We start from the raw sequence: 11208 nt of genomic DNA, 5'->3' as shown, positions 1-11208 counted from the left end.
TGAAAGAATTTTAAAGAACATACATTGGCAAGAAGAAAAACGAGGATGGATGAATGAGTGGAACGTGAGAATAGAAGGTGAGCAAAGATACTGGCAAAGCACATTGGCAAATCTGAATAATAATTATTAATGTTCAACAGAAAAAAAGGAGTATCTTGTTGACGTTAACTTTATCATGAATAGTTTATTTATTTAAAAATATGAGGCAAACCTGGCAAAATAATGACATTTTAAAATGAGAAGTTGTGTGTATATGGTTGTTTGTGAGAACAGAACAAAACTAAAAACAAAGAAAAAGGAACCCTGGGTAGAATTCAAATTGTCTAAAATAATGTGGAATAGCAGAAAGGCAAAGATAAGACACTGTCACACCACCAGTGACAGAAAAATGATAAGAAAAATGATAAGACATCACCACACCAATAGATTAAAAAAGAAAGTACAGAAGTCATCTACACATACAGAAGAGTTTGTGTTAAAATTTAACATTTAAAACTCTTAATGTGACCCAGCAGTTACTGCTTTTCCCCTTCCACCTTTTCTTCTCAAGGCCTCAGGAGGGCATCCAATTTTTAAAATCCCTGAAGCCCCAAGCTTGGTCTCATTTCGTCTGTAGGCAGGTTTCTGTAGCTACTCTGTGACCCAAAGGTTCCATGCAGCTATTTTATGTATATACACAATTAAATGCCAACATTTACAATAATTTGAGAAAGTCTTTGTAGTCTGTCAAAACAGACAAGACAAAAATCCCAAGATTGTTCATGACTAGAAAGACTGAAAACTAACGTCTTCAACAGGATAAGGGTTATCTACCAACTATTCCCAGGAAAAAAAAAAATCATGCTTTATGGTAAAATTTAGAAGCACTTGCATCAATACAAGGGGCAAGATAGGGATGCCCCCGTCAACGACACTATTCAACCTGGACTTGGAGTAACATCCAATAAAAAAATTAAGGAAAAATAACATGTAAGAGACTTGTCAAAAAAAGAGATAATATTCTCATTGTTTTGGAGATATTATTGTCTTTATTAGTTAAGTAAAACATCTATAGATAGGCCATTAAAGAAATGAAATCATTTTTCTGGATACCAGATCAACATAACAAATTATTTCTATATGCCAGGAATAATGTACAAAATATATTCAGGATCTTAGAACTATCAACACAAAGTTTATAGTCCTTAAACTTTTCCAGCACAGGAGAATTATATGAAAAATATATAGGAAGAATGGAAAAGAGTTGGTTCCTTTGGGGAACCCCCACCCCCCAACCTAGCAGTAGAGTTAAACCATTTGATAGCCTTCTCATTAAAAAAAGGAGGGCACATATCATCGCTCCTCATTCTGTGTGTTTGTAGCCAACAAACATTTGTCCACATACACCTATTTGTTAGATTCTCCAAAAGCGTCTACAGCCACTGAGAGGTCAAAATGGCAAAGTTGTCATAAACTAGCATGCACACTAGGGCCAAAATACATTAGGCAAAAACCAAAACAAAACAAAAGTAATTACTTTAATTTGGAAAGAAGAGGTGCTGTGGTAGAGTGCTGTGGAAAGGATGGGTTTTTAGAAAAAGTGCTGAAGTTGGGGTTTGAAGCAAAACTAGGGAGAATGCAGCTACTTAAGGGCAACCTTTATAGAGAAAACAACCTAAGCAGCATGTCAGATGTCTAAAAGTACACTGTACTTAAAACAGCATCTCTTTGCTTCTGTGACTTCCTTCCAGATGTTTTGTTCCACCACCATTGATCCACAATTTTGCAATGCAGCTTCCATCAAAAGAGCATCTGTCCATTATTCATGCTTGGTGATTCTTGCAGGTTGTGCAAAGTACACACAGCGCTCTTAAAAGACTCTTTTAAGGTCTCTACCAGGTGGCTAGGGGTTGTGGGTACAGTTCATTCCTGGAACAGGCGTCTCCGGGCCTTGCGAGAAGGACCCGGAGGGCGCTGGGGGCGCGCGTGGGGACCTGGACTCGGAGAGGGAGGTAGAGGTTGGAGTGGCGAGTTGGGGAAGGGCTCCAGAAGGTGAACGTCCAGGTTGAAGTAGCGGAAAGAAGAGCGTCTCTCTGGACTAGGAGTGGGGGCCCAAGACCGAGGCTCTGGTACCTGGCCCACAGGGTAGGGGTTGGTCACGCTTCCCGCGCAGGGGCGGAGCCCAGCAACGGAGCCGGCTGCAGGGTCCATCCGAGGCGACAGGAACGCGGGGTCCGCGTCTTCCTCGTAGGCCTCTTCTTGGGGGGCCATCTGTGGGACAGATGCGTAGAAGAATCCTTGCTCGACGGCGACGTCGTGCCCGGGCGCGCCCAGGAAAGCGCAGGGTTCCAGGCCGACAAGCGAGTGGCCCTGCCCTCCTGAGCGCAGGAGGGCCTCGGGGACCAGCAGCAGGGTGAGCTCTCCGACAGACACTTGCAGGACCGACGTTGGCTCGGGCTCGAGCACCAGGTCCACGTCGTCCAGGGGCACTTGCAGGGCACAGCCCTCGGCCAGAACCACCACGGAGGTGAGGGCGCCGGCGGCCGGGGGCCCCTCCAGGCCTTCCAGGCCTGCAAGCTCCTCGGTTCGGCTGCGCTTGGCGGGGCCGGGTCCTCCGGACGGCGGTCCGGGACAGGGCGCAGGGTAGGCGCTGGGGCTGCGGGGCCGGCTGCCCATCACCTGGACGGCGCTGCGGGTGGCGCTGCCGGGGGGCCTGGCGGAGGGCGTGAGGGGCTGGGTCCTGCACGCAGTGACAGGTCTCGACGACAGGTGAGGCGGCGGGGCGCGGCGGGGTGCGGTACGGCGCGACGCAGAGTGAGTGCCCGGGAGTTCTGGGGGCGCCTCCCGGGAGACCCTCAGTCCAGGTTCTGGTGGCGCAGCACGCGGCGCAGGGCTTGGCCTCAGGCGTTGGAATCCCAGGCTCCTCACACGGACGGATTTGCGCCAATGATATTGCAAGTGACGCCGGCGGAACCAAAGTCGCAAAATGTCACGCTAAGCCCCGCCCCCACGGAGGCTTCGCCCCTTAGAATTCGCGGTATCTGTGCCGCCCGGTAGCCGAAGCTTTGCGTAAAGAGATACTTTTATAGGCCACTAGGAGGCAGAACAATGATGCCACTCTAGGGGCTGGCTTCCAGTGTCAAGATCTTGACCTTCCTTGAGTGGATCTCAAATGAGGACGACCTTAATTGGAAAACTGATTAAGTTTCAAGTCCCAACAGTGTGACGCTGCACCAGGACAGCGAGATGTAAGGCCCTCCTCCTCCGAAGCCCCGCCCCGGAAGTGAATATCGCTTTTCCTTCAGTTGAATAGTGGGAAGAGTTTTTAGATTATATCCTTACGTCTGTGCGGAAGTTGTAAACCACTGTCGGAATCTTTCACTGGTGTTGAAAGACGACATAAGATTAGAATTGAGTGTGTAAGCAGGTGCGCATGATCAATTTACTACTATACTATATACATACCATTTCATACTAATTTATTACACTGCCGTCGTCAGAAGTAAGAGTTTATCTAGTTTGACCAGAAATACAGTCAGAAAATGTTTGTTTTAGTCCAATTTACAATGATGAAAATATTGTGCAGAATTTTACTCAGTTTGCTCGGAAGCCTGGAATTAGCAGAACTGGGTCTGACATGTTAAGGCCCACATAAGATGATGCAGCATCAGCGCCTTTGATCTGAGTGTCTGTTCAAAAGCGCATTTGCGTGATGTATCATGGGTGCAAAAAGGAAGGTGTGGCTCAACTCCTTATCTAGTGTTAACAGGAAGAAACACCAAACACTGATTTTGGAATAGGTGATACTCCTAATGGGGTTATAGAGGACAACGAAACATTTCCTTCCACCCCTGTTCCTTAACCCCGCAATTGCTCGTCTTATTCCTTTTTACAAAATAACATATTTATATTTTCATTTTTATAGCTGCATAGCATTCCTTTGTATGGAATTACACTTAAGTCAGACCTCTCTTAATGGACATGTAAGCTCTTGGTCTGTGACTTGGTGGCATTGCCATTCCCTGGCAAATTTATGGAAAATGCGGATGCTTTCCTCCATCCCAGAATCACTGAATCAGAATTCCTGGGGCATGAAACCTAGGAATTCTCTGTAAGTACCTCCCCGCCCCCCAAACTGTTTTACCCTAAAGTTTTTTTTTAAAGTTTATTTTTCAGAGAAAGAGAGAGAGGGAGTGGCATCGAGAAAAGAGAGGGAATGGCATCGAGAGAAGAGAGGAGGACAGAGGATCCAAAGCCGGCTCCGCACTGACAGCAGTAAGCCCGTGTGTGGCTGGAACCCACCAACCCAGAGATCATGAGCTGAGCTGAAGCCCCACGCTCAACCGACTGGGCCACCCAGGAGCCCCTGTTTTCCAGTGTTTAAGATCGATCACTAAGTTTGTTTTCATTTAGCGGTTGAGAGGTTCAGGTACCCGGGTAGTTATACTTTCGATCAGGGCCCTGATTGTTGGTGACAAAGTTATGAAGAGAACTCAGATTTCCTGGGCTGCGTCAGGGTGTTTCCTTGCTCAGCTGGCGGGCATCAGCTCTCACCGCTGCGTTTCCGGTGTTCCTGGCATTGCGGCTGGAAATTCCCATGAGTAGGTGCGACCTGGAGCGAGGCACTGGCTGCGTGAACTCGCAAGGGCTCCGCGGGGCTGCGGCGATGAGGGCGAGGGGAGAGGGGGAGAGGGGGAGAGGAGAGTGCCGGCTGCCGGGAAGCTGCAGTCTCCGTGGGGGTAAATGTGGACGCCGCTGGAACCTACGCCCAGGGTGCCAGGTGATGGGAGCAACCGCTGTGCTGCTGGTGTCCAGGCAGAAGGTGGTGGTGGTGGTGCGGGGGACTGGGGGTGGGGGATGAGGGAAGGAACTTGCAGGAACAACTGCTTTGACCCTTGACATTTCCACGCTCAGAGTATAATGGGGGTTCCACTAAGGAGAGTGAAAGTGGACGTGCCCTGGTGTAAGTGACAGATAGACTGGCCTAAAGCTGTCCAGGACACGCGGTGGGGGGGGGGGGGCTTGGGGCTCTTGGTCTGGCCAGTAGTGGGGCTCTGTGCAAGGTGGAATCGGGCCTTGACTGGTACCACCTGATGTCCGCTGCTGCCCTGACCTCAGCAATTCCACTTTGGAGCTCAACATTGTCCTTAGTCCTGTGGATCCTCACTGTGAGCTCCCCTTCCAAGGGAATATGGACCTGTCCTGAGACCGAAGCAGTTAGCAGGGTTCCTGGAGTAGATGTACCCGATTTCCTCTTCTGGTCATCCACTTTCTAATTGGGTGATGACGGACAAGTCATTTCACCTTCTCTCAGCCTCAGTTTCCTTACATGTAAAATGGGAGAATGCCATCCCCTGTGCAGGGCGTTTGTGAGGTAATGTAAGTAGAATGTTGTTGGAACATGGTAAGTGCTTAGTAAGTAGTAGCTGTTTACTGTTTATTATGTTTAGAATCTGTCTCTCCCACTTGATAATGTCAGCGTTGTTCCCCAGAGTCTTGGCATAAAGCAGGTGTTGAATGAATGGTAAAAAAAAAATACCGTCATCTTTATCATCATGATCATCATCCTAAAAGAGGGTCTGATATGTTAGAAAGTACTTTTCCAGTTATTTTTATGACATAATATTTATACGGTTCAGGAATGGCTCGCTAGGCACCAGATCAGATATCTTTCATCCCGCCTGACTTTCCTGCAGGAGTCCCAGGGACTTTCAGGGCCATTCATTGGGTTTCCTTGATGTCAATCAATACTGGTTAACCAATCAGCATGAAGTGCTTGATCCATTATGGAGGTGGAATTAGCAACTATAGCTTCAGGGTCTGCGCTGGAACAAGGTGGCCACCGACAGTTCCATTGGAAGAAGAAAGCGGAGGTAACTTGGGTACTGGAAGTTAGGCGCAATGAAGAGGACTCAATGAGTTTCCTCCGCATTAGGCATCAGAGCACTGTGACTCTTTCATTGCTTCATTCGAGACTCTGAGGCCCAGGTCCTGCGCTCCGGTCCCTGACAATGCTCTTGGCATTGGCTGTTCTGTTATCTCCTAGAATGAATAACTGGCTTTAAGAAAATTATGTTTCTATAAGTAATAATACCTGAATACATTTTCAAAAAAATATAAATAGTGTAGCTCTCCCTTCAACTCCCCACCAACCCCCAATTTAGGATTGATGTGGTAAGATCCTTTTCTTTCTGCTTACAAACATAGGGGATTTGTTTTCTTCCTGGAATGACCAAGCATTGTGGGTATTTTTCTGTAGTATTGTTAAGATAACAATTTTCTATTGTTATCTTCAAAGTACATGATCTCTTCTGTCTTTTATGAAGAGATCTTTTTCAACATGCAATACTGGCGTTTGTATCTTGTTTGAAAATTTTGCATAAGTACAAGAAAAGGTGACTTCAAATATCTCTTGTATAGAAACTCCTTAGTCTTTGCCTCGAGAAGGATTACAATGGCCCATTCACTTTCTGCTTATCTCCCAATAATTCTGGTAATTCCGGTATGTTATGCTGTACTATATGTCCTGAACACGTTTCTGAGGGGTGAATGGCATTTTACAATTATGATGCTCTTATAGTGATTAGCTATGATCATGGTCTTTGTGATCATAAAATTATTAATACCTTACTATTTTAAGAATGCCTAAATTGACATAAAGTTGTTATTCGGGTATTTGGCCTTTTAAAGGCTGAGGCTGAAGCTAAATTACATTTTTTTTAAACCAAATACTTAGGTTTCTCTGTTATAAGTGAGAGCCAATGATTTCTCTGTATGTGTATGTGTGTGTGTGTGTGTGTGTGTGTGTGTGTGTAATCTTAAATTTTATTTTTTTACATTTTACGGTACAAATGGCCTTTATTGTTTGCAATGGGAAGTGGAAGAGGAGGGGACACGACAGCTCTAGGGACGGCTTCAAAGACTGACTCCATTGCCATCCTCCCAATGATTTCTGTATAGTAGCTTTGTATTCATATTTCTTATGGAATTGTCTTATTTTTCCAGTTTACAATCATATGGTCGGCAAATGGTCTTGTTTTCTTTTCCTTTGAAGTTTTATACATTTGATTTATTTGTCTTTTCTAATTTTGTTGGCTAGTACTTCTAGTACAATGTTAAGTATTAGTGAGAAAGTGGCATCTTTCTCTTGTTCTAGACTTTGGTGGGAATGCTGCTGGTGTTTGCCCCTTAAGCATGACACTGGCTGTTGCTCAGAAATACATGTCATGTCAAAGAAGTATTAGTCTTTTTCTGTTTTGTTAATTTTTTAATGCTTTATTTTGAAATATTTCCAAATTTCTAGAAACATTGCAAAAATAATACAAAAAACTACCATTTATCCTTCATCAACTTTTTACATTTTGCCACATTTGCTGTATACTGTCTCTCAGAAAGACCACAGGAGATATGCACATATATATTAATATGTATATATTCCTTGAATCACTTGACAGTAGGTTGTATATATTGGGCCTCTTTACTTCATAATATTTCAGTGTATATTTCCTTTAAAATTTTTTTTCGTGTTTATTTATTTTTAACAGAGAGAGAGAGACAGAGCATGATTGGGGGAGTGGCAGAGAGAGAGAGAGGGAGGCAACAGAATATGAAGCAGGCTCCAGGCTCCTAGCTGTCAGCACAGAGCCCAGTGTGGGGCTCAAACTCACGAACCATGAGATCATGACCTGAGCTGAAGTCAGACGCTTAACCGCTGAGCCACCCAGGAACCCCTCCTTTTTTTAAAAAAAATATTTATTTATATTTTTTAATTTACATCCAATTTAGTTAGCATATAGTGCAATAATGATTTCAGGAGTAGAATCCAGTGATTCATCCCCTACATATAACACCCAGTACTCATCCCAACAAGTGTCTTCCTCAGTGCCCCTTGCCCATTTAGCCATCCCCTCACCTACAATCCCTCCAGCAACCCTCAGTTTATTCCCTATATTTAAGAGTCTCTTATGTTTTGTCCCCCACCCTGTTTTTGTATTATTTTTGCTTCCCTTTCCCTTATGTTCATCTGTTTTGTATCTTAAATTCCTCATACAAATGAAGTTGTATGGTATGTGTCTTTCTCTGACTCATTTCACTTAGCATAATACCCTCTAGTTCCATCCATGTTGCTGCAAATGGCGAGATTTCATTCTTTTTGATATCCAAGTAATACTCCATTGTATATACATACCACATCTTCTTTATCCATTCATCTGTCAATGGACACTTGGGCTCTTTCCATACTTTGGCTATTGTCTATAGTGCTTCTGTAAACATTGGGTTGCATGTGTCCCTTCAAAACAGCACACCTGTATCCTTTGGATAAGTACCTAGGAGTGCAATTGCTGGATTGTATGGTAGTTCTATTTTTAATTTTTTGAGGAACCTCCATACTGTTTTCCCAAGTGGCTGTGCCAGTTTGCATTCCCTCCAGCAGTGCAAAAGTAATCCTCTTTCTCCGTATCCTCACCAACATCCATTGTTGCCTGAATTGTTAATGTTAGCCATTCGACAGGTGTGAGGTGGTATCTCATTGTGGCTTTGATTTGTATTTCCCTGATGATGAGTGATGTTGAGCATCTTTTCATGTATCTGTTAGCCATCTGGATGTCTTCTTTGGAAAAGTGTCTATTCATATCTTTTGCCCATTTCTTCACTGGATTATTTTTTTTTGAGTGTTGAGTTTGATAAGTTCTTTATAGATTTTTGGGTACTAACCCTTTATCTGATATGTCATTTGCAAATATCTTCTCCCATTCTTTTGGTTGCCTTTTAGTTTTGCTGATCGTTTCCTTCACTGTGTGGAAGCTTTTTCTCTTGACGAGATCCCAATAGTTCATTTTTGCTTTTGTTTCCCTTGCCTCTAGAGATGTGTTGAGTAAGAAGTTGCTGCTCAGTGTATATTTCCTAACAAGAATATTCTCTTACATATCTTTACTACCATTATCAAATTAAGAAAAATTTTGTTGTTTTAAAAAAAATTTTAATGATTTTATTTATTTTTGAGACAGAGAGGGACAGAGCGTGAGTGGGGGAAGGACAGAGAGAGAGGGAGATACAGAATCTGAAGCAGGCTCCAGGCTCTGAGCTGTCAGCACAGAGCCCTACGTGGGGCTCAAACTCATGGACCGTGAGATCATGACCTGAACCGAAGTCAGACGCTCAACCGACTGAGCCACCCAGGCGCCCCTCAACTTTGTTCTTTTTAAAAATTGTTATTGCACGGGTGCTTGGGTGGCTCAGTTGGTTAAGCGTCTGACTCTTGATTTCGTCTCAGGTCATGATCTCATGGTTGGTGAGTTCAAGCCCTACTCGCTCTGTGGTGGCAGTGCTGGCCGCGTTGGCAGTGCACAGCCTGCTTGGGTTTCTCTCTCTTTCCTTCTCTCTCTGCCCCTCCCCTGCTCACACTGTCTCTCAAAATATATAATTAAAAAATGTTATTGCAGTTCTAGGTCCTTTTCATTTTCATGTGAATTTTAGGATCCGCTTGTTAATTTCTAATAAACACCTGTTGGATTTTCATAGGGATTTTGCTGAATGTATAGATAAATTTGAAAGGAATTGCTCTCTTGACAATATTGAGTCTTTCAATCATGAACACGACTTTAATGAATGTATCTCCATTTATTTAGACCTTCTTTAATTTATCTCATCAATGTTTTGTTGTTGTCAGTGTTGGGCAGACAACATAGAGCCCAATGTGGGGCTCGATATCATGAACCATGAGATCATGACCTGAGCGGAAATCAAGAGTCGGACACTTAACTGACTGCCACCAGGCACCCTAGAAATTTTTAATGTTAATGAGGTCCAGTTTATCAATTTTTTCATGGATTACACCTTTAGTGTTTTATTTAAAAAATCGTAACCAAACCCAAGGTCATCTAGATTTTTCCTGTGTTATCTTCTTAGGAGTTTTATAGGTTTTGCATTTTATGCTTAGGTCTATGTTTAGTAAGTTAGTGTTTGTGAAGGGTGTAAGGTCTGTGTCTACATGCTGCTGCTGCTTCTCCCCTTCTTCCTCTTTTCTTCTTCTTCCTCCTCCCCTTCTTCTTCTCCTTCTTCTCTTTCTCCTCCTCCTCCTCCTCCTCCTCCTTCTTCTTCTTCTTCCTGCATGTGGATGTCTGGTTGTCCCAGCACGATTTCTTGAAAAACTGTGTTTTCTCCTTTGAGTGCTTTTGTTCCTTTGGCAAAGATCAGTTAACTGTATGTGAGTATTTTGGAGCTGTTTTTTTCTGTCCATTAATCTGTATGTGTGCTCTTTTTGCCAGTTTTACACTATCTTGATTGCTGTATCTTTACAGTAAAATTTTTTTTTAAATTTATTTATTTCTTTTAGAGAGAGAGAGAGAGAGAGAGAACACGTGAGCAGGGAAGGGGGCAAGAGGGAGAGAAAGAGAGAATCTTAAGCAGGCTCCACACTCAGCACTGGGCCCAACATGGGGCTTGATCCCATGACCCTGGAATCATGACCTGAGCCAAAATTGTTAGTCAGTAGCTCAACTGACTGAGCCACCCAGGCACCCCTTTATAATAAGTCTTAAGGTTGGGTAGTGTCAGTCCTCTGACTTTGTTCTCCTTCAGCATTGTGTTGACTATTCTGGGTCTTTTACCTCTCCATTTAAACTTCAGAATCATTTTTTCTGTATCTATGAAATAACTTGCTGGGGTTTTGACTGGGATTTGTTGAGTCTATAGATCAGATTGAGAAGAATTGAAATCTTGACAGTATTGAATTTTCCTCATTATGAACATAGAATACCTCTCCATTTATTTAGTTCTCTTTTGGTTTCTTTCATCAGAGTTTTGTAGCTCTTTAGTTCCAGGAGTGTTTTTGTTGATTCTTTGGGATTTTCTACATAGACAATCATGTCATCTGAGAACAAAGACAGTTTTTTTTCTTCTTTCTCAGTTTGTATACCTTTTATTTCATTTCATTTTAGTTTTTTGCCTTATTGCACTAGGTAGGACTTGCAATATGATGTCGAATTGGAGTGGTGAGAAGGGACAGCCTTGTCTTGTTCTTGACCTTAGCAGGAAAGCTTCTAGTTTCTAACCCACAATTACGATGTTAGCTGTAGGTTCTGTAGATGTTCCTTATTAAGTTGAGAAGGTTCCTCCCTATTCCTAATTTGTTGTGAGTTTAAAAAAAATCATGACTGGGTGTTGAATTTTGTCAAATGCTTTTACTCCATCTATTGATGGAGTCATGTGATTATTCTTCTTTAGCTT

General features: G+C 43.4%; 1 protein-coding gene across 1 annotated transcript; it reads right to left on the bottom strand.

Annotated features, from left to right (window-relative positions):
* Nucleotides 1-1528: 1528 nt before the first annotated feature.
* On the bottom strand, nucleotides 1529-2655 carry LOC102957701 (proline-rich protein 23A-like). The gene has a single exon (XM_042956685.1). It carries the CDS (start codon nucleotides 2653-2655, stop codon nucleotides 1903-1905), a length of 753 nt encoding a protein of 250 aa, XP_042812619.1. The 3' UTR covers nucleotides 1529-1902.
* Between the last annotated feature and the right edge of the window lie 8553 nt (nucleotides 2656-11208).

The sequence above is a fragment of the Panthera tigris genome, chromosome C2 (genome assembly GCF_018350195.1).
Source record: "Panthera tigris isolate Pti1 chromosome C2, P.tigris_Pti1_mat1.1, whole genome shotgun sequence".
In the NCBI taxonomy this organism is placed as follows: domain Eukaryota; kingdom Metazoa; phylum Chordata; class Mammalia; order Carnivora; family Felidae; genus Panthera; species Panthera tigris.
This window is presented reverse-complemented; position numbering and strand designations above follow the sequence as displayed.

Excerpts from the sequence above, each read along its gene's own strand:
- LOC102957701 (XM_042956685.1), bottom strand. The coding sequence starts at position 2,655 with ATGGGCAGCCGGCCCCGCAGCCCCAGCGCCTACCCTGCGCCCTGTCCC.